Here is a 25,137-nt window from a genome sequence, read left to right as displayed (position 1 = left end):
GAAGAGGAGAACGAAGCTGAAGAAATATCCTTTTACCATACCAAGTGCAGAAATTACAAGAATAAAAACACATTGTTAAATGCAACCAATCAAAACAAAGAATCAAACCTATACACAACATCAGGTTTACATAATTTTCTCACATTTCTTGAGAAAAAGCGCTTATATGTTAAACATGTTAACACACAAACATTCTCAAGTTTTTATTGGCAGATCCTTGCAAAAATTAACAAAATTTGTAGCAATAACATCCAGTGAGTCTCTGTCATACAGTCACATGTACAAAAATTAGTAAATAGAATAGAGATGCAATGAAAAATAATCAATCATCTTGCTTTCACTCCAACTGCAAGGATGTTGGTTCATCACCATGATTATGCATGCAGCTTCAAACTCGCAATAGTTTGGGCCAACTCAAAAACTGGATTAGATATTGGGAAATAGATCTTTTATAAAGGTAGTGTAATGAAATCACATAAATGGTAAAGACCTCATTATTCTTAAGTTGAATCATGTGAAAATGAATGTACCATAACAAACAAAATTTACACAAGGAAAGTCATACTAGCTGTCATAATTGATATAAAAACAAGAATAGAATAGAATATAAGATTGTTAATGTTCATGAGGCAAAAGACAGACAAAGAGACTGCTGTTATTTAAGAGGAACAAGAACATGCACTTGATCACAGAGACAGGAGCTTAGAGGGGAAACTCTCCCAGTTAACAATTATATTTCATAGAAAATAATCCTACAAGTTGATCTAATAAATTCATTCCAATCAATTTTACATCTTGATATTGATTCTATATGGCAGAATCCCATGCCTTATATTGGTGAACAGAAAAACTGTAAGATGTCTCTTCTAAATACCACAAAAGAACTATCATTATTTTAATATCTCTTCTAATCAATTGTGAAAATTATTAGACCAGAAATCCATAGTGGATGCATTCTCATAGAATTCAAACATCAATTACTACACCAGTACCAGGGAAACAATTTTATATGTGAAACAGCTGAACCCTAGAGTCCCGGATAGAATTCAAACATCAATTATGATGTTCCAGATGCTAGTGAATAACGAGTAATCCCTTCTTCCATGCTTCAATTATGATTCTAAATGCATGTTCAGGTGAAGTCATTATATGCCAATGCAATTATTTGGTTCAAGCCAACCATAGAGCTAAGTTGAAAGGGAAAAAACTGTGATAAAATTTTCTATAAAAGAAGTGGCAAAACAAAAATATCCACAGGACGTATGTACTAGCCGGAAAAAACAATTGGGACACATCTTGAGTAGTTCCATATACTGATTGATGAGGAAGAAAATGGATAATATTAAATATTAAATAACAATTATTTACACACAATAATGATGCTAAAGTCATCCTTATTTTGACAAAAAAAGTCATGAACAGCACGAAGCTGTTTCAGAAATTCCATATGAAATTTCACTTAGCTGTAACTTTCTGAGCAAAGGAATTAACAAATACATGGAAACCTATCATACATCATGCCTGGTTCAGCGATAAATTATAGTCTATTTTAATGTACTTGGGATCTTATTGTAAGCTACAATTTGTACTTATATCTATTTGGTCCTATGCTAATGTGCATAAATCATCTAAATTAGTCATTTAACACCCCAGCCAAAACACTGGACTTATGAATCACCATAAATGATCATCTGTCGGTGGGTCAACAAAAGTAAACTTTTTAGTATTTAAGAAATTATGAACAAAAACTATCATTTAATGACTCATGAGGCTAAACATAACTGTTAAGCTATCATCTAATGGGATTTTTATGAGCAGTCTATCTCAACTATTGTATCCTGCCTATTGAATAAAGAATTTTTTGCCTATAAAACCCTTTGTCTATTTTGTATCTTCATAATCTGAATGAACAAAATAAGGTGTTACAAACAGATAATCTAGAAGATTCATCTGATTTAGGCATCATCTTGGCCTAGTGATCTCCTGTCATGTCATATGCTTACTTTTTTGTGAATATGCTTGTTTCTCTCTCTCTACTTAATGAGCCCAAGTTAAGGCTGGTCAGCCAGCCTAACTTGACTACGGTGCTATGTAGCACCCATCTTTATGGTAAACTATTTTATTAAATAAGCAATAACTATTAATTAAATATTAAATAAAATTAAGTATAAATGGTAATTATTAATTAATTGTCATCAGCAATTTTATGCCGACCTTTTCTAGTTTGTTTGTGCCAGTTTCCCTGGCTGGGCCGACCTTGCCCAATTCATGTATTTATACAGGTACTCCGAAAGGAAGAGGCATGGAAGTAATTCCATTGTTCTTGCATTAAACAAATGCCTATGGTGCTCAGATGCAAACCTGAGATTCGTACACCTGGTGGGACATAACCCCTGCTGTTAGTTTATTGCAACTTAGTGAAGAAAATAAATAAGGATTCAAATCCTTATAGGGCTGGGCCCTTCTTCTTGATGTAACGTGGAGACTCAGCTGGCCCCTTCTTCTAGATGTAACGTGGAGACTCAGCTGGGTCCTATTCACATGTAACGTGTAGTTTAAGCAATTGATGTCTATAGGGCTGGGTCCTATTCCCAAATGTAACGTGTGGACAAGCAATAGGGCTGGGTCCAAAAGATAACGTGGCACAAATTGCAAGTTATGTAGGCCTCAAATTGGGCACCAAAGTGCAAAGTAAAATATGTAAAATAAAGAATTGGTTAAAGCCGACTTAGAAGACTTAAACATGAATCTTGTATATAAACAAGATTCATTCTACACAATAGACATATATTATTCATTGCTAGCCTTATGTGAACAAGCCTTCAAAGAGCAGCGAACTATCTTCTTGTGTCAGCAATTCATTCCTAGGAACAGCGAATTGTCTCAGTGGCAGCGAATCATATCCACAGTCAGCAAATTCACTCCTATGCTCTGTGAATGATCTGCATGACAGCAAACAGCAAATCTCGATAGTGCAGATAAGTCTATCAAGCTATTCCTTGTGCCCTAGTTTGGAATCTTCAGTCTACTGTTCTTATTTATATGTTGCTTCAAGTGCAGTAAGCAAAGTTGTATGCTGATATTGTCTAATATAAACTTGGATCTTGTTGCTGGGTTTTTCACCTCCAAGAGGGAGGTTTTCCCAGGGTAAACTTGTGTTGTGTGCCCTTTCTATTTGTGTGCTTTGATTCTTGTGACTGCATTATTATTTCCTGCTCATTATTGTTAATCTGATCACGAAATTCAACACCTGCTCGTATTACTATTAACCATTTCATTGTTCAATCCTTGCTCGGTTATTCATTCTTGTATCATCAATCTGATCCTTGCCTGAACCACATTTCTATACAGGATCAGAGTAACATGGGAGTCTACAGAGAGACATTAGGAGTAGTGGATCCTGCAACAGCTTCAGGAGAATTGCATAGCTTGTCATTATGGGTCATGGAGTTCATATTAGTTGTAGTTGGACGCAAGTGAAGAAGCAGATCGAATATAGGCCAGTGCTCATTTGGTGTTTGAGAGCGCATAGCATAACATTGAGCTGTGCTTGCACCTCTAAATGCAAGCACCCAAATTCAGTCATTGACAACATTACCACAGGTCGGGGACATTGTGCGGAAGGATTTAGGGTCAATCAACTCTGCTCCTGTGAATCTTATGTCAAGCACTTATACATCTAATACAGCATTTACACCAGTATGAACAAATGAACTGATTATTATATGTATTCAGTTTGTCTCTGTTGTAAAAGAATGCCTGAACATTACCTAAATGTGCATAGAGGCAAATGAGGTCAAACTGGTGAATTGTATGAAACTGAATACCAACTGACATGATATGTTGAAACTGCTCATTGATTCTGAGTTGTTTGGTTAATGTTGATCTGAAAGTTTGAAACTGAGTTTACATGATTTTCTTTCCTAATTTGGAGATTATTAGTTTAAATTCAGTTGCTGTTAACTGTTAAGAATTGCAAGCTGATATATTTCACTTGCTTTTTTGCATAAGCATTTTTTCAAGTTGTGGCAAGACCCAGGCAAAAGCTTAGAAGGTGCAGTTATTGAAGCAAGTTGTCACTAAGGCTAGTGTTAAGGAGAGGAAAACAAGTTTGACAAAATATCTTAAAATCTGTAACATTTTATTATATGATGGGAAAAACATCAGTTGGAAACATGTGAAAAATCTAACAAAATGTTTTGACAAAAATATTAGGATACCATAGGGATATGACTGAAAGCCATAGAAGAGTATGTAATATTTCTTGATTGCATCAAACTGTCATAGCCCCTAGAAAAACCATCTTAATACTTTTGTATGACCCTAGCACAGATGTAATTTGGACTAGGGGTGGAGTTCTGGACTTTGTTATATGGACAATGTGTGTGTGTGTGTGTGTGTGTTTGTGCGTGCGTGAATGTGCTAGTTGTAAACTTAAGCTAATATTATCGAATATGATTATTGTCTTTATTATGTTATTTGTAATTTAATGCATTTATTTTGTTTAGACTAACTCGAACTAATAATGTGTGGGTGGACTTGGAAGAGGTTTATCATTGGTTGCAAGTACAAGGGTGCAATACGAATGGATTTTGTGGTTGCGTTGGTGAGAGACAGGTAGTTCAGTGTTGTCCTTGTATCAAGGTCTTTGGTTAACCCTTGCAATCATTTAGATTTCGCAATCCTGTTAAATTGAATTTCCAATTTATTTAATAATCTCTTTAGGAAGATTAACGAGTCTAGCAAGTATTGTTGAACTACCATTTAGAAATGAGATACATTACTGTCTCCTTTTGAGTTTGCTATCTTGTGGTTTTCAGTGGCATACGTTTTAAGAACCCTCGTATATGTTTTCTTGAAAAGCTACCCTTTGGCTAGCACACAGGGAAACATGTGTTAGGGAACCACAAGAAGCATGTGTAGCAGAGAAATAATCAGTTGAGATTAGATCCTTGGGTATGAAACACACCTATAGGCTCACTAAAAATGTCTGAAACACCATGAAGATAATGTCCACCATACTTACGAAAAATTGAGATAAATTGTTGCTTCATTCCAAGTTCATCTAGTCAGGTTCTGGTGACATAAATGTAAATAGCCCCTTGGATTTGTTGTCTTGGAAAGCTATCTTTTTGCTTGCACATAGGGCAATATATGTTAGGGAACCATAGAAAAATATACAACAATGAAATAATCTATTGACTATTGAGATTAGAACCTTGAGTGTATATCTTGCCTACACCTTCACTCAAGATGCTTTGGTACACAATAAAGATAGCACCCCCCACACTTATAATAAATGAGATCCATTGTTATCTCCTTTCAAAATTGCTCTCTTGTGGGTTTTCAGCGGCATACACATAAATAGCCCTTCCATACATTGTCTTGAAAAGCTACCATTTTGCTTGCACATAGGACAATATCTGTTAGGGAACCATAAGAAGCATGTACAACAGAAAAATAAACAGTTGAGATTAGAATCTTGGCTATCAAGCATACCTATACCTTCATTCAAGATGCCATGGTACGCAATAAAGATAGTTTCCACCAAATTTAAAATTGAAAAGTTGTGGAGGCACAAAGAGAGCCATGACCATCTATTAAATGGTGCAGATCACTGTGGTATATTTTAAATAGTCAGGCATGCTTCCACAACCCTTTATGGAAGGGTTGAGATGTTCTGGCACATAATCTCCAGGTAGCACATAGGAGGGCCAAGTTCAAAAAGGAATTTGCTAATGTACAATCAGTCATATAATATTTTGATTATAATACCTTTCATATAACAACTGGCAATATATTGAATAAATCCATATATCATGTATTTTCCTTGTCCAAAGACTTCTTAAAGCTGGAATAGTAGCTATAAAAGTATAAGGTTTCAAGAAAAGATGTGCAACTATTTCCACCAATACAGGGGGCTAAAAAATGAAGAATAAAATAGAATATAAATATTTATTTACATTTACTCAAACAACGAATATGTACCTGCCAATCAGAGTGGCCTGTCAAAGCACATATGGATGCTCTTAAACTGCAAAAACAATGATAATGAATATGTTATAAAGCCAATTTCTGGAAGCAAAATCGAACAAATTAATTTATTTTTTATGTATAATTATTGCATGTATTTCCCACATTATTATAAGTAAAAACACGTAAACAAAAAACATAACTTCATTAAAGATAATCCCAAGACAAATTCCACACCAGCAGAAAGAAAATTTCATTGTGTGAAAGAGATTTCATGATGCAACCTCTCATAGGAATGAGAATTCATGGTGAGATGCCTCTTACGTGAAAGATTGGGATTAACAGTAAGTTGTGGCCGTGCGACATGATTCAACAGTTTCAACAAATGCAAACAAGACGCAAGGAAAAAAATCCAAAATGATCTAAATAAATGTTCCTACTACCTAGCATCCAGTGCAGTATCAAATAACCTAGTGAGCAATCAAGAAGCAGATGCTTCAGCTTATTTCAACTTCTATCAATTACATACAAAAAATGTATCTATGAAAGGGTACATCAACTTCTGTAAGTCCTTATATATAGGAAAATTACCAGAATTATAATACACATAATGATTAATGATTTAAAAATGCATACATCATAATCAACCATTCCTAATATTGGATGCTTCCCCCAACCTCAAGATAGATCACTCAGTTCTAGTTTTCTTCCCTATCTCTGTAATTACAACTCCTAGTATCATAAATCAGTCATGTTTTCGTGGTATTTTGGTGTTTGTAATTTGCATTTTAGAGATCACTAAAGCAGAGAGAAATAAATAAAAAAATGTACATTATGCCAAAAGATGCAGTTAACCTGCACAATGTATAGACAAGTTATTTAAAAATAACATGATAAAAATACATCTTCCCAAATCAATATTGATATGATAGTAAAGCACTCTAATGATAACAAAACAAAAAAAATTGTTATTATGAAAGGATTGTTGAAAACTATCCCTCGAGGGAAAAGTTAGATTCATAAGTGGTATTGGTTTATAGCCTATTTAGTAATTCTGGCAAGGGTATTAATTAGATCATAATTGTTTCTTTGGTATTTGGATAGTGATGTCTTAGTAATCATTTGAATAAAGTTAAAGTGATCTTAAAGTAATATGTCAATTGCGCTCAGGAAGATGCTTGTGACACTATATATGGCATATCTTGTTGATGAGGTCATAAAGCATTAATATTAACCTAGTTTAACCACATAAAACAAAAGACCATCATGTCCGAAACTAAAAGATATACTTCTTAGGAACCTAGGAAGCTCTAGTACTTAATGTTATTACGCGACATGAGATAAAGGTGAACCAAACTTCTTAAAAGTTAAAACAATGATAAGTGAATAAGTTGTCTATGTATAAACAATTTGATATAATACAGTGTTCTAAAGCAAAGAAGCTATAGTGAGTCCCTACAGGGTAATAATTTCACTCTTGAGTGTCACTAGTGTAAAAAGTTGGGACAAAGGATTGTATACTTAGGTAATAATGAAGGATATTGTTATTGTAATGAGAACTAGATAGATATTACTTGAATGTTGTTCTAGATAAAATGAGTTTGCGCAAGAACTAAAATAAAGTTTGAACTTATTATTATTCATTATTAATATATTATAAAAAAATTGCGTTTGATTGTTATCCATAGATGAAAAAAAAATGATTTTAAGGATTGTAGGTGATGTGAATTGTGAAAGAATGTTAGATAGGATTGGCAAGAGGCATACCTTAATTATTTAATCCCAAAAAAAGGTAGCCCAACTTGCAGGAATGTAGGGACTTCAATAATTATTGAGAAAACCCCAAAGTTCAAATAACTTTTTATAATTATAACTACTGTATTAATTAACTTTTTCAGTGTTTCAGTCTACAATAAACAAATATTCCAGTCTTGAATCCATTAGTTGTGTGTAGATGATACACTAAACATCTGATAGTTTTCCCTCGCATATCCAAGCCTGTAGTGGCAATTTCCAAAAGAGAAGCATGCCTGTAACATGCTTCATCCAAAGGCTCACTTCTGGCCAAACAAAATGTTTTTCCAGACACAGATCCAAGATCGATAATCTAATCATGTTTATGGCTGTCAGTACAACCATCTCTTGCACCAGAAGGCAGATTGAAACTTTGAACTGATATTCATTCAATCAAACTAAGTCTTTAAACAGTAAATGCTTGAGTAAAAAAAGTCAATTGATACTAAAAAATGCAATGAACCAAGCAGAACACAAGTTACTACAAACATGACAATATCCCTGCAATGAAGACATTACTAAAAGAGAAATGAATTTAATCTGTGAACAGGATCATTAGATGTTTCGTCTATTCTCTCCTTCATATAGCTATAACATATGATGAACCCCAGCACAAGGATGAGTATTGGCTATTTATAGCATACTTAGTGTTTTCATATTAGCTTTCCCTTATTTGACTTTTGTTATAGCTTTATCTCTCATCAATAACAAAGGGAATAAATAAACCTCTCTCAACCATCAGTAATCAAACACATTTGTATGTGTCATGTGGATTCATAAGAAGCCAGAAAGTAAAAATTTTACTAATAAGAGAACCGCTAAACTGCTAAGCCAAGACTGCTAGTACTTCATTTGAAACACTCTAGCATAGTTAACAAGGAACAAAGGAAACAGTGTTGCTATGTCAGCTACGTGCACTTATAAACTATATTTACATAGCATAATATTTGGCCAGGTTTCACCACTTCACTAAGTAGAGACAGAACAGTCAAAATAATAGAAGAAAGGGAAAGAAAACTAAAATGAAATTAGAAGAGCCTTATAGTCTATCTAACCTTTCCCTGCCTCTACAAAGAGGATCGGAGTTGATGTTTTCTATAGTGAGAACATCTTTTGTCCCAAGAAATTCTAAGACCTGCAGAAATACCCAGATATTAGATATTAAAGGAGTTGAATAAAACAAAAGGCATTAAAGAAGAAGAAAAATGTATAAACACTAGCCATAGTGATTTTAACTATAATACCAAAAAGTGAATTCTTTTCTGACACAAATTAAAAGTGCTCAGCTTACTTCTCATTTGCTTTAACTCCTTACATTAATGAGCATTTCATTATTATCTTCTTTCATCAATATGCTCTGAGTAATGATTTGACAGAAACTTAAAATACAATGAGCAAGTATATTAAAGTAGAACAATGTCAATTCGGAATCACTCATAGCTGTAGATAATTAAACTGTAATTAATTGTTTGTGTTATGCAGATATACTTGAACATGGTTTTGTATAATTACATGTTTTGGCACATGTAGTGTTCTTTAACTAATTTTGGTTAGAATGTTTGGTAGATTTAAGGTTGTGGTCTAGCCAACACACCACTTGACCGCCCAACCCATGTGTAGAGTAGAATGATGAAGGTCAGGGAAGGGAGCTATTATATTGTCATATTCGATCTGTACAATAGTTTGTTGATGTATACTACATATATCACTACAGTTAGAATTATCTCAAATTATGTGTGTGATCTTTGATGCTCTTTCTGTTAAAATTGCTTTATCATAGTGTTCTTTGTAACATTTTCCATGCTGTTCCAGGGATATGAACACCACCTTCTGCCATTTATTACACAACACAGGTACTTCAACAATGGCATTTCTACCATCACACCACATGCTTATAGCAGTAAAACAAAAAATTGTTGAAACATTTATTGGTTACCTGTAGCAATCAACTAAACCTCTATTCCCTGAAACAACAATCCAGAAAATGATAGAGAAAAATGAGATAAGTGCTTTCCAATCTTCCTTACCATATACTATCTTAGAGGCAATCTTGCCTTTAAAACACACCGTACGCACCACTTTCAATGTCTTTGCACCCACAGAGATGGTCTTCATTGGTTTCCTCCATACCCTCCCTCTAGTTCTTTTTATAATTGACTGAAAATTCATTCATTGTTAAGTTTATATTCATATAGTTATTACTTCACAGTTTATTGTGTATTGTTTCATATCCTTGTAACCTTTTTGGTAGTGGTATTTTTTAGGGGTGTGCCTTTAGAAACTCAACCCTTACCTACTTGAGCCAACACAGCATGTGAATTCAAGGTTGAAGACTGAAAGGAAATAAAATAAGAGGTTGAGTCTTCAAAGGTATATAAGCTGTCTGCCACCAAGAAAGACAGCAAACATAATAGTGTCGCAAAGAACGACTATCAATATACATGGCACGAAAGGATAAATAAAAATAGGAATAGATGAAACTAGACAGAAAAAACTATTTAGTATGGCACCAACAAGGACTATAATTTGTGATAATCATATATGGATGTGATGGAAAGTCAAGCATGATCTAGTTGCATGCAATTCTCAGAAGAACATTCAATTTGCCTATATCACATGTTTTGAGGGTATCAAATTCTAGAGATGGATGTGATGCAGAACCAAACTACAGGTCGTCCAATCTTTGCATCACCTGAAGAGACTTTTCTTTCATTTTGTTGTGTTTTGGTTTGAAGGGCATTGTGATTTTTCGTCTGCATTTTTGGTTGTGCGTGTTTGGGAGCCTCAGCAATTGACAACTTCATTGCAAAGACCACTAGTCATGACATTGATGCTGCATTGAGCACAGGGGTCTGAAAAATTGATTCGTATTTCTAAGGACACAGTGAACCCTCAAAGAAATACATAGAGCAGAGGGTGTCACCTAAGTGCTGCATGTTACTACACAAGCTTATTACCCCTACGAAACTCATGTTCATACTTATCTTTTTTCTCATTTCTTATTAAAGCACATTCATGAGGATAGTGAATGAGGTCCTAAACCTATTTTTTGGCAAGTTTGCGGTCCTTTAATTTAATGACATCTTGGTTATCAATGACATGAGAGATAGCATCTTACATGCCTACAACAAGTTTTTGCCCAACTGAAGGACGATTTGTAGATGAAATCGAAGAAATGTAATTTTATGCAATGGGAGTTGTCATGAGATTTTTTTGGGAAGAATTTGCATGTTGATCAATGGATGCCTCAAGCTATCACTATCGCAATCACATGGGCATAAAGATTAGAATTTGTGGTTAAAAAGTATAGAGGATGAAAAGTAGTTATGTCACGGAAAAGAACCTATCACCCCAGCAATATTTTGGGTAGAAAAAAATTTTACTCAAAGATTCTCTCGAGCCATTGATCCCTTAGAGGGTGGGGAGTCAACATTGATGCCAAAGTTTTGCTTCAAGTTGTCGCTACTGTGACACCTTGGAGGGCATGGACTCTTAGCTATACAAACAAAGGAGAGGAGAATCATTATAGCAAGACCTCTTGGAGAATTTTGGACTGTCGATTTGGATTCCTCTTGAAAAAATATGTAATTTCATAATAACAATTCCTAAATTTAAGTATATGTTGATTTATATATATTTCACAAACGTCATTTTGTAGTTGAAACTTGCAGCCTTTGGGCATTTTTATGTAATTTTCCTATAGTATGTCATGTGTTTTGTCAACAAATGCTATTAAGGTTTGTTAAAACTTCATTTATTTGTCACTTTCTATGAAATAAAAATATCAAATGAACTCCAATATTATGTGTTAATTCTATATTTTTTTTAATTTTCTCTATTTTTTAATTAGTTATCCCTAGCAATCCCCTAAAAAATGGCTCTCTCTTGTCCCCAAAATGCGGGATAACATAGATCATAACAAATTAATGGATTTTGATGTGACCATGCAATGCGACTTTTGGTGGTGATTTGAGTTTTTGGGTGAGGCTGAAGATCTCTTGGATTTTGGAGATCATTTGCTTGAATGTAGACTCGACACAATTTTAGTTGAACGACTAATGAGCTTGCACTTGGTATTGGACATAAGTTTAGAATACTCAAAAGAAAATGATTTGATAAGCATTGCCAACCTTGTGTTTTGGAGGAGTTGGCTTTGGTGTTTGTGTTTAGTTATCAAGTTGAAGCAAGATATAGTGGCTTTTTTGTATGACAATTAGTAAGTCATCAACTTGATTGGGGATCAAGATGACATGTTATATACCTATACCATGATATTGTGATGTATAAGGTTATGTAGTCAACTAATTCACATAAGCTTAGGTTAGTTATGGGTCAAAATGGTCAATTATTTGGATAGAGTTTACCAACCCTACTATTATATTAGGCAAAAGGGTATATACATGTATATATGGTGTTTCTAATTTCAATATCATCACGAGGGACCTTCTAGACTATATACTAAAGATGATTGTAAACTGCCTTGCCTTATGGAAATTTTTAAATATATTGAATTTTACAGTTATTTTATTTTATATGGAAATTTTTGGTTTGCCCACATAGCTTATTATTGTTCTGTCTTTTTTTCTATCGTTTTTGTTCCCCTAGCGGTTTCATAGCCATTATTTATGCCACGTTCCAATTGTCTTGTGTATGCATACACTTTGGCTCAATGATTCAATGATTCGCCTTCCTACAAAGGCTTTTGAGAAATTCAAGGAAGAGTACCACCTCTACAATAGAAAGATAGAGGTCCTCATTGAATAGATATAATTAAATAATTGGTATCATGGAATGACAAAATATGCATTTGTTCCTCAGTGGAGTGTACTATATCAAACTGCAAGAACGTCCAAGATACATGAACTGAGATAAGGAAAAAGGACCCAGGGAAAACAAACACTCAGAGCTCTGTACAACATAGTAGAAATAATCTAGCATTGGAGATGAAATGATGCAATCAGATACCAAATGAATCTTAAAGTTGTACCCCAATGAATACATACTAGACATCACAATAAAATGCATTCTATGATTATTAATTATTATTAAAATATTTACAGTTTTGTCTTATTGCAAAGTTGGTTTAGTATGCTTATAGCTAAAGCACAAGTTGACAAAAGATCATGATACAATACTGAAAGTCAATCTTATCATGAATTCTTCAGAAATACTTACAAATATACTAAATTAGAGGTTTTTGTCCCTAACTCAACAGTGAGTATACCATGGGTTTTTGTCCTTAGCTTGCCAAAGAGCATGAAAGGGTTGCCATGCTTCCAACTCTTAGCTCACATTGGAGGGTTTTCGTTCAAACTTGATAAGAGCATGAAAGGGTTTTTGTCCTTCCAATTCTTGTGAGCTTGGAAGGGATTCAGTCCTTCCTATTTGCAAGTTACTTCCTCAAATTCAAAATTGATTGCTTGGTGTACTTGCTAGATTATTTATGATTGCCTTTGCTGATAAATGGTTTTTTATGGATTGACAAGTCAATATTATAATTAATTCTATTTGTACTATATAAATCAAAGTAACTTAACTTATTCTTGCTATAAAATAATAACAATTAAAGAACTACACTATTGTAAAAAAAATTCTTTTATCATCTATTTTTAACAATGAAGTGCTTTTCTTTATTAATTTACTATATTAATCGTTGCTACTTTTATTACATTTCTAAGTAACTGTATATAGATTTATATGCATATTTGTTTGCTTTGTTAATATATTATTTTTTCTCTTAATTTTTCTTTACAATTAAATTATATTAATTACTTAGTAATTAATTTTGGTAATCAATTAATATAGTATTGTTTGTCTTAATATTCAATTATAATAGTTAAGTATATTATAAATACATTGTATTTCTATAATAATTTCCTTTATATATCCTGTCTCTTAATTTATTTCTCACTCGATAATTTGGATATTAGTTTCCTTTCTTATTGTATTAGTACTTTGATTGTCCTCGTTTATTTAATCAAGTTCCCAGTTTTATTTAAATCTTAATTAATTTTATTTCTTCTTAATAGTTTTTGTTATTTTATTCACCTTCTTGGTTATTTTATTCACCTTCTTTGTTAGTTTTTATTCCTTTCTCTCTTTCCTTCCCTCCTAGCTTCTAGAACCCTCTTCATCTATCTTTTTAGTCTTCTTTGTCTAATGCTAATATGTTTGCTCTCTGCTTTCATCCTGATGAAGGATCACGTAGTATGATCCAAAACGTTGAAGAAAACAATTTGCACAGTGTGTCTTCCAGAAATCTATTACATATCTTCATGAACTGTAGAAACTACGTGACTTTAAAGTCAATATATGAATAATACTTGAATGCTTTTATTAATGATTAATGCTTGAATTGATTTACTGCTTCCAAGATACATTGATGATTGATGATGATTTGACAGCTTGTTTGTATACTTCGTTGATTTGATCTTTGTCGATTGATAAATTGCTTGATTTTATCTTGGCTGATTGATAGAATGCTTGATACATTGACACATTAATGAGTGATGATGTTTACTTGAAAACACAATTTAATTAACTTGCAAAGTCAGATAATGTTCTATTCCCACTCGATCTATTCCCACTCGATTGAGTGAATGCTTGTTTCCTTTATGAATTTATGATATATTCAATGATTCTCTCAATATAATGATTTGCCTTTTATATCCATTTCCACCATCATTCACAAGTAATGTGTCACCACCCTTCATCGCTGCCTTTTGAGAATAAACATTAATTTCCAAATAGATTGATTGCTTCCTTCATTCCCAACTGACAATTGATTCAATGATGATGATCATTGTATGTCCTTCTCAAATGAAATGATCTCCCTTTTATATCTCATGTTTGAGGGAGTCACAACTCTTCATTTCATGCCTTTTGACCATTCACTAAACTTAATTAAATTTTAATTATATCATTTTTTATTATTATTATTGAATACCATTTCTAAAAGGGAAAATTACATAAAAGCCCTGTCAGTACACACCCTATAAATCACCTTCTACTGTTCTTGTAATCCTTGATAATATTGTGTGATGACATTCTGGTGAAGAGAGAACCTACTTCCACTACAACTTTTGGATCCCCATCAATAAATATTTCTAATATAGGTGAAGCTCACCTTATGGGTTCCAATTAAGAACCTGATGGAAGTCTTTTCAAACTAGCCACCAGAATCAGCATAGTTTACAATCAGACAAGGGCTTGTACATTTACCCTTTCACTCATTCTGTATCTTGTAGGTCTTTAGCTGTGTTTCACGAAAAGATTCGGGGCATAAGATTTCCATTTGTTTAATTGATGAAATTCATTTCAAATACAAGATTTTTTTGACAGATTGATTGCTTCTTTAAGATGCCGTTGACTGTTTAGAATTCAAATAAAAATGTTCTATAACACTGAATTTATAAAATCGTTGGGCCCATAAATAACCAGTCATATGCACTATGCTTTCACAATAAACAAACTGCAATAGATAGTGTAAGTACCCTGATTGAATATAAGCAACCTACACAAACTGACCTTAAGCAGCTTCCGGATTATTGGAGTCTTGCTAAAGTCATTACGATTTTGCTTAAGCATGTTATGTAGCATTTGCAAACCTGCATCACCAACAAGTTTACGTCCCAGAACAGATAAAATAAAAAGATAAAGATGGCTCTAATAAAGAAGTATTTATAGTTCCTTACCATTTTTATTCATTATGTCAATTAAAACACTACGTGACCTTGTTTTGAGAAGAGCATCCAGAACCATAGAAAGATCTCTTGTGCTGTAGAAAATAACCAGGTTGATGAAGCTTTGATCATGAATGAGTGCGACAAAAGCATACTTCAAAGTTCAAAGTGATTGATGTAATTTGCAGTTGTTTATGCCTATCTAAAATAACAGCAACAAATGACATGAAAACCTGTGACAAGCCTCTCCATTTGAAGTATTTCCTGATGCTGCTGTCACAAGCAAAAGCTTCAAATAATGTTTTGCAGCATCCTGGTTAACATAACCATTACATTAACATAACTCGCTATAATGAGAAAATATATGTGATTTAAGTTATAGTTTTGTGTTAAAATCTAAATACAAATCCATGCAAAGGCTATGGAATATCATTATTTTATGGAAAAATGAAAATACGATACAAGCAATCTCAAATATTAATAACAAATGCACAAAAAAGTTCAGACAACGGATTTCATTGCAGAACCAAAACAAATGAAAAGCAGATCCCTTGGGACAAAACTGTCACTTTTGGATTTGATTAGTTCAATTTGATTTCACAGTCCAGCCTTTAAGAAATGAAGATAAGGTCACCAAACACACAGAAAGTCGAACAAAATAGTACTTGTTACTGATATAAATCTAAATACAAATCCATGCAAAGGCTATGGAATATCATTATTTTATGGAAAAATGAAAATAGGATACAAGCAATCTCAAATATTAGTAACAAATGCACAAAAAAGGTCAGACAACGGATTTCATTGCAGAAACAAAACAAATGAAAAGTGGATCCCTTAAGACAAATCTGTCACTTCTGGGTTTGATTAGTTCACTACTAATTTGATTTCGCAGTCCAGCCTTTACGAAATGAAGATAAGCGAACCAAACACACAGAAAGTCAAACAAAATAGTACTTGTTACTGATATGCAAAAGAAACAATCATCAGAAACAAACCTTTTAATTCTCTAAATACAGAACCCATCATATATTCCTATTTTATTATTGTAATTATCATAGATATTGTAAAAGCAATATATTTCAATATAATTTCTGTAATTAGATAAGGTTCTGACAAAAATAAATTGAAATCTGCATATACAATTGGTGTCTATGACAGTTTTATGAAGCATTGTGATGTCCCCATGTTATCGAATAATAGTAATCTATATCTGAATATGCTCATGCATCAATTATTTAATTATAAGTTTATTATTCATTAAAATTAAAGATTTGAATGAACCTCTTAATAATAAATAGATTATTATATTACATATTTCATTAAATAGCATCTTTATATTAAAATTCTTATTAATATTTCAAGATCATTAATTAACCACTAAATCCCCAGAAAAGAAGTAATTATCAATCACGGTAAATAAATATTAAGGAAACATCTATATTCAGCATACTTAATAATGGCAGACCAGATCTGATGCATGTCCGATCTGTCTGCCTTTGCATTAATTAAAAAGACCATTCATAAACATATACAGCGATCTATATACAAGTTAACAATGCAACGAATAGATTAAGGGCCATGGGACATGTTGAATTATGTTTTATTAGGCATTGATGAGGTGTGATAACAGCAGCAGTTATTAATTAAAAGGCAAAAGACAATTTATCAATAGTCGCCACTTTTGCAAGGATGGTATCCGTGGGAAACGACATAATCTTCCATCCAAATGAACCGATATTTATACAGCATATCAACCACTCAAAAGAGGCATCGAATGCTGAAGGAGAAAGGCAGTTCGGTCAAATTGAGAACCGCAGTCACCAATTTTATTGGTAAGGAGGAGTCTTACTACTGATCGATCACCATTTCAATAAATAAATTTATAGCTAATACAATAAGAATATTAAAGTATAAATATAATAGGAAGGATAATAAATTTCTTATAAATTTAAAGTATTTAATATTCTTGAACCTATCAAAAAAAAAAAAATTCTTGAATTATCAATAGAAATTATTATATGAAGAGAGTTAATGGTTTTGTGGACCATTAATAACTTATATAATAGGTAATTAGTAAATACATAAATAATTGGTAATATAATTTATTTCATTTATTTAATTATGTATATATTCAAATCAAGATAAGGATAATAGACCTATATATAATAATGATGTAAACAAGATTTATATTTGCTTGTTATACATACATATATACTTGAAATAATATTAATAAGATTATATTTATATATTTATAAAAAAAACAAATTATAAACATATATATGGAATAAGTTACTTTGATTATATTTTCTTAGATTATTTATATATGTGTGTCTTATCTTGTAATCAATCAAAGGAATGAATGGAGGAAGTACATTAGGGAATTGCAGTTTACTGGTTCTCCCAAGCTAAGTAGGCCACCCCAAGGGATGGAATTGTCATACTGGGACATTCCCGCCTCTTGTGGGCCAAGAGGTGAGTTGTCATAGTAGGACGCTGCACGCTTTTGGGCTTAGTTGGGTTGAGCAGTTTACAGGCGCCCTCGCAAGGCTTTCCTACCAAGGTACACATTGAATATGGGTAGAAAGACATGTTTATCATTCTATGTAATATATTTGCTATTAATCCATGTGTTTATTTGTCTATTCCTAAGTTTACTCAATAACTAGATAAATTACTGTTATATATTGAAAAAAATGATAAACTATATTGTATTATTACTAATTTAGGGAAAAATTCAGGCAATCACGAGTTGGGGACATTACAAATACAAACATTATCCATGTTGTCAATTCAGGTTATGAAAATTGGCCATAAAAATATTTCTTATTCCAGCTCAGTTGTTAAATGTTGCGACGACTTCCAGGAGAAACTTGTGGTTTTGTTAGGATTCATCAAACTCTTGCCTTGTCACTGGCAATAAAATACCTAATTCCATCTATGTATTACCCATAGTATGCAGACTCGAACTCAGAGAAAACTTGGGAAGCCCAAGATTTTTGACTTGGTAAATACTTGACAAAAATTCAACAACTAAGAAAGTACTAAAAAATTAAAAAATTTCAAAAAAAAACATCATTTTTTTGCAAAATTCATCTACAAAATGTATTAAATTAAAAATTGACATCTCAAAAAAGAAAACGCATAATTTAATAGAAAAAAAATGTGTGAAAAACGCATTTTAACCAGCATTTTACCCATGAAGGCATTTTTAACCATGTTTTTCTTGTGTCTATAAAAACTCACAAGTTAAATTTGTAAAAACTCGTGGAGCAAAAAAAATAGTGCGTACTCGGAAACTCGGAGTGTACTCACAAAGTTTGCAAACTGTGGTTTTACCCATATTCACTACCTATCTACATTTCCCTCACATAAACAATTAGACACTAAAGAAAATAAGCTAAGATGACTGGATTTTTAATGGGCATATTTATAGTAAACGTGAACTCATAACTCACCTTGCGTTTAGAAATTCCACCCTCACTATCCAGCATTTCATTGAGCTTTTCTTCCACTAAACACAAACAAACCAAGCAGAAGATGAAATATAATGAAACTGTTGAAGCCACCCATAATTAGTGTAAAATCTAAAATATATGTTGATGTCCTGAATGCTCTATATACCTCCTTCAAAACGTCCTAAATTTGTTTGAGTCATAGACTTCTTCATATTGGTAATGTTTCCTATAGCAGTTACACCAACCAAACGATCCATATCACGATTACTAGAGACTTCAACCTGCTTTTCATGTTGATCCGATGTCCATTGGCCCTTTCTTTCAGTACGCTGTAATGAGCGTCCTTCTGGTACAAAACTATCAGATAGACTGTGTACTTTAGGAGATCGCACAAGATTCTTTTGAGCATTGTCATTTTCACTTTCCTCATTAAGCATCACTGGTACTGGGTAGTCATCATCTGGTTCACTTGGTACAACAATTGCTGGGGTAGATTGGTCACCACCAATAAAACCTTTACACTCAGATGAACTGCACTCGCACTTCTTTGCTGCAGCACCAAAGACTCGGACATAGTTGTAATCAAATGTGAGCTCCTCTCCCTGAAAATCAGATTAAGTAGACCAACAGAAAACAAGAATCAGTGACATCATGTAAGGAAATAACATACCTGATTTTAAAAGCACAAAAAAATAACAATTGAATAAAATTAATATTAAACTAACAGAAAAATGGCATTATACAATAATAATTAATTTTGAACATTACAACCATAGATACAGAATCTGACCAGATTTCTGGACCATCTGGATTTGCTCAATTCAATCCAAACAACAAAATGGAACCAGGTGACTAAAAGCAAATGCATGTTAATGAACAAAGACCAAAACAAAATAAAATCTTATTAATTGACCTAAAACAAAAATTAAAAAATTAAAAAACACATTTATGTATGATTGTATTTGTAATAAGACATATAAATGAATTCACTCAGAACCCCTTGTCATCATCATTATGGAGTTCACTAATCAATTAGCTAAAGAAATAAAATATCTACCCTCGAACTCAAAATAATTCACCCAGCTTCTTTAAAATAAATTCAAAACCAGTCTTACTTATTAATTAAAAATCTACTCTCTCTCTTCATAGAAACTGGGGGATGCATCATCTCCTGACCCTGGTCAACAACTTTGAGACAGGTTTGCATTCTTAGTACACAAATTTTGGACAGCATCCTCTCCATGCATTAGGAGACATTTTCCAAAGCATTTTTATTTTCTCCCAGCATGTCGCCTATGGTAGAATCTTATAATGACTAAAAAATAAACAAAACAAAAAATTCCTTATAAAAATAGAATTCAGAAATATACTAAGCTCCACTGAGTTTCGGGGATGGGACAGCAAGGGACAGATGTTAAGAAAAGGGAAATCTTTTAAAATACAGATATAATTCGAATATTCATATCATAACATTGATAAAGCATTCATCATGGCCATTATAGAACCTTTGTGAGCATGGGTACTTGAATAGGAATCATACCTATTTTTGCATTATGAAAATGGCATTTCTTGCCAACTATGACTTAACTTGTATTCAACAGTGTAATGAACATTGAATATAGCATGCCAACTTTGTCTATGGCAGTCCTTGTAGTCTAAACAAGTTGTCCACTGTATGAAACAAGGTAACCCTTGATTCTTTTGTATTTTAATATTATTTATTATTAAATTCTATTCCAAAGTGGGGGCATTACAGAGGGTTGTTGAATCCTTCATATAACTCTGCAATATATAAGAATGCTGAAAATATAGTCTATCAAGGCATAATGGAAATGTTGACTACTCTGTTGTGCAGGGTCTAGACCAAGCTTAGTTGACAAAAGTGTCCCTCTATTGTAATCACTATGCATTAAAATTGTGATTCAAGGTCAGAATATAAGAGGGTCCCATTAGGGGACATTACAAAGAATATCTCACCAAATTGAAAAGTAAATGAAATATCCCATAAAATAGAACCATCACTTCTCAAATTTCATCAATCTTCAACGCCCATATTGAAAAGTATACTTTCCAGCTATGTGAAAGTCAAAGACGCAAAAAGGAAATAAATGACACTAAGAATATAATAAGGATAACCAAAACAGGGATATGGAAGAATATCTCACCAAATTGACTATCGAATATATTGAAGCAGTGATTTAGCAATTTGTAGCATTCACAAGAAAACTGGGACCAGGTGAAGTAAATGGTATCCCAAAGAGAAGAAATTATAACTTATGAAGACAAACCCAACAAAAGCAAACAAGAAAGCATATGTATTATAAAAGTGCTGTACGAAAATCTTAATTTATCTTCAATGCAGATTATTGAACTATATAATAAAAGTAAAATGCAACTTTAACGCCAAAACAGAAAGCTTAAAAAGTAAGACCCACAAGATGAAATGGTTAAGGCCAGTTCAGATAAGTAACACATAATATTATATTCAACACTTTGACTGAGGTCTGAGGTAACCTTAGAAGATAGAAAACAAAATGTTATAGGTACTAGTAGCCTTTTCTGTGGAATTGCTTTCACACTTAATCATAGTTGTTTTATTTCTCATTTAAGGTACAATAACAGAAATATGTTCCATGGTGTTTTGGAGAAGACAAAGGGGACAGCAGGGTATATGTTTTGGGCACGGCAGTCCAAGAACCATTTTTTGGAGACAGCAATACACACACACACACACAGTCAATTCTACGAGTTAATAGAGAGCAATATAACAGCAGCCATATAACATGACACTGTTACAACAATGTTGGGTGATGTCTACAGAAGCCCGCAAACCAACCACATTCCAAAACAAAAATTGCCTGTCTGCACTTCTCATACAATACCACTGTACTAGACTATGGCTAATGCACCTTTAATCTCTTTTGCAACTGACAATAATAACCAACTATGATACCATATCAAAAATCTTGAAGTTTGAGACTCGAGTTAAAGTTTCATTAATTAAATCAGAAATTCAAATTATTCTAGTTAGTGTTAACTGTTATATTATTAGCTGTGGATCTGAGTCATGATATATTTAATGCTGGTATACTACAGTGGCTGTTTCACTGCTGTCATGATTACATTTATTGCTGTTATACTACTGTCATGATATATTTATTGCTGGTGTTATAATGCTCTCATGATGTATTTAACATTCTTAATGTCAATGTTTTTAAAATATTATATAAACTTGCCTTGCTTTCAGGATGTCTGTCTGCCTCCAGGACATCTCAGACATCCCCAGCTCTCAGGGACAACCAAACATCCCTGTGGTGTTTTCTATTACTGCAAAACATTTTGGAAACATTTCAAAGATTTGACATTTTTTTATGACAGCCAAGGGATGTCCCCTACTGTGCCACCATACCTGAAACACCAATATTGGAGTAAGAAAGGCATCATCTTCTCGCTTGCCATCAAAATGCGTTCTTTTTTTTTGTATGCACAAACTTGAATAGGAGATTCATCGGCTCAGGATATCAGTAAATATTGCTTCGTGAGTGCACAGTGCATACGAATGTTCTCATCACTCTCTTCAAGGAAAATCAGTTCACAAAGAAGTTGCAAGTAGCCACTAATTGCATACTCATAGTGATTAAAAAACACACTTGGCACAAGAGTTCAGAAGAAATATACCGCTGATGATCCAATATAGTTGGGAGTTGAATACAACCGTCTACAATGTGTTTCATTTCAATTGGTATTGAACTACTATCTGCCTCTCGACAGTCCCCATTCTTTTACTGTTTACAAGCTCTTAAATACGAATAATTGGAGAATTAATGTTAACCATAATGTCATTTGAATGCTTCCCTATGAAAAAGACTTCCTATTATGAGATTTCCCAATGAAATGAAAGCATCATTATATTTTTATTTTTTGGTTGCGAACGTATCTAGGGTTAAGGGGACCCTAGACCCCAAAAAATTGTTGGTGTGATGACATCTCCTAGTTGGTATTAAAAAACCAAACTAAGAAAATATAAAAAGTGACATAGATTCAAAAAATCAAATTTATGCATCTACTTTTTTCCCATAGGGAGATCTTACATTCTTCAGCTCTAAGCATACTACCATCTACTCCACGGAGGGAAATTTCATAGCATACCTGTGGATTAAGATATTATTTTGATGCTATGTAATCCATTAATATTTACATGGGATATTTGTGCCTTACGCATAATACTGAGTTGTGTAGGATGGAAATGGTGGAGTTGATTAGAGCCATAAATTTGTGATCTGGAATCCCAATGGCGGGTCTATGATGAACATTAAAAGGGAACTTGTCAAGGGTTACTACACTAGGATTGGTGACAGCAACCATTAGGATTTAGTATACATGCTTACAAATCATTTTGTAGTCGTTGAGTAGGTTTATTTCATACTACCCTTCTATATGTTCAATTGTTGCTATACACTCACAGGACTAGGGAAATGATTCTATAACAATTAATGCCTGACTTACCAATTGTTCATGTATTTAAACAAGTATCTTCATCATTCCAAAATTTCCAATACCCGATTTTATCCATTTTTGTCTAAATTTAAATGTTTAGTTTCCTCTACAATGAAAGTGTACATGAAAAGCTAAAATTTGTGATATAGATATGGTATGTGGGTACATGTATAGATATCATCTACATACATATGTGTGTGTTTATGTATAGATGTATTTATTATATATATGCAAACATGTGTGTGTAACTGTAGATATATGTGTGTGAAACAATCGTAGAAAATAACAATGAGAAAAGACATGAAAGAAAAATAGGGTGGTGGGGATTGTACCTTCTTAATGTCCCGTATTGCAAAAAGCCCAATACAAACTTCTCCATTCACCATCCACTACAATAAACAAAAATCAAAAAATGTGAAAAAAAAAATCCTAGATTTTAAGATTATCAACAAAGATCTTACCATATTCTTTAAGAATTATATTAGAACTTAATAGGAAGATTAAGTTACCAAGCACATGTCCTACCAAACCTGTACAGCTTTAATCCCTAAATCTATTTCTACTTTCCTACAAAAACAATAAAACCTGCAAAAGGATGTTGCTCATAACATTTAGAAAAATGCGAAATTTCGCACATATTCTATGTAATATTTTACAGTGCTTCACCAATTAAAAATTTACATAAAACAGATATCCTGTTTTGTTGTCACGTTTTAACTATCAGATCTGCAATTCTTAAACAACATGTGCTAATAAACTCATATTGGTAAAATTAAAGGCATCTTCCCATATCTATCATCATAGTTTACATACTCGGCAAGTCTTCGAGTTCTCACCATTTGTTTCTTTTTTTGGAACAAGCTTTTTCAAGGTTTACTCAATGAGTCTATATGGTGAGTCATGGAGGGAAACTTGAGTTATCGGAAATTTCTCACCAAAACTCAGTGAATCAGAACTGAAAACTCGCCACAGTTTGCACAGGGGAAAAATGTGTGTTTCGTAGACAAAAAAATAGGAAAAAAAATGTAGAAAAAAATGTGGTTTTGTGCCTTTAAGTCCCTTCATTCACCCCTCCTCAGCACACACAGCAACAAGCAAGAATTCTAGAGCTAATTGGGAAGAGTTTTTAGGAGATTTGAAGAAGAAATTTCTAGAATTTTGGATTTGCATCGAATTAGTTCCTATTTTTTTAGGCATTTAACTTCATAATTGATTTCAAATTTATTATTATTTTAGAATGTCAAATGTACAGTCGTTGAATTGAATTAATTCAATTTGTCTAAATTTGTGGATTGAATAAAATATAATGATTTACACTGATTTGAATCAAATTTTTCCAAAAAACAAAATTTGTTTTTTTTTTTTAATTTAGAGTTTACATTTTAAGGTTAAAAATGAGATTATCATATTTTTACCAAATCCATTAATTCAATACCATTAACCATATTTTAAATAAATTATTTAAATGAATTTCAATTTTACATGTTTTTTTTTTAAATTCATGTTCAAATTGCTATATTTTTTAAGATAAGTATTTTTTATTATTATTATCGATATTGCAAGTTAATATATAATCACAAAATTAGCAGCTAGTTATTGTATCCACTATTTGGCTTTGCATGATGATGTGATTTTAAAATTCATATGTATTCAAGAATCAAATCTAATAGAAAACATTTCCAAATGATTTTATAGACTCATTTGAAACATTTTGTAATTGTGTTTTTTAACAA

The 25,137-nt window shown here is 32.7% G+C and overlaps 1 protein-coding gene across 2 annotated transcripts in view; it reads right to left on the bottom strand.

Annotated features, from left to right (window-relative positions):
• LOC131031069 (uncharacterized) overlaps positions 1 to 25,137 on the bottom strand; it is a 59,103-nt gene that overhangs the window by 2,289 nt on the left and 31,677 nt on the right. For both annotated transcript variants that reach the window (XM_057962092.2, XM_057962091.2), the window contains 8 exons: positions 23,737 to 23,793; positions 19,074 to 19,509; positions 18,908 to 18,963; positions 15,683 to 15,762; positions 15,462 to 15,544; positions 15,295 to 15,374; positions 8,823 to 8,902; positions 5,989 to 6,034 (listed from right to left, as the gene is read on the bottom strand). In XM_057962092.2, the coding sequence (XP_057818075.2) occupies positions 5,989 to 6,034; positions 8,823 to 8,902; positions 15,295 to 15,374; positions 15,462 to 15,544; positions 15,683 to 15,762; positions 18,908 to 18,963; positions 19,074 to 19,509; positions 23,737 to 23,793 (918 nt within the window). The remainder of the gene's footprint in view (positions 1 to 5,988; positions 6,035 to 8,822; positions 8,903 to 15,294; positions 15,375 to 15,461; positions 15,545 to 15,682; positions 15,763 to 18,907; positions 18,964 to 19,073; positions 19,510 to 23,736; positions 23,794 to 25,137) is intronic.

The sequence above is a fragment of the Cryptomeria japonica genome, chromosome 5 (genome assembly GCF_030272615.1).
Source record: "Cryptomeria japonica chromosome 5, Sugi_1.0, whole genome shotgun sequence".
Classification (NCBI taxonomy): domain Eukaryota; kingdom Viridiplantae; phylum Streptophyta; class Pinopsida; order Cupressales; family Cupressaceae; genus Cryptomeria; species Cryptomeria japonica.
Note: the sequence above shows the minus strand (reverse complement) of the source record. Positions and strands in the feature narration are given on the sequence as shown.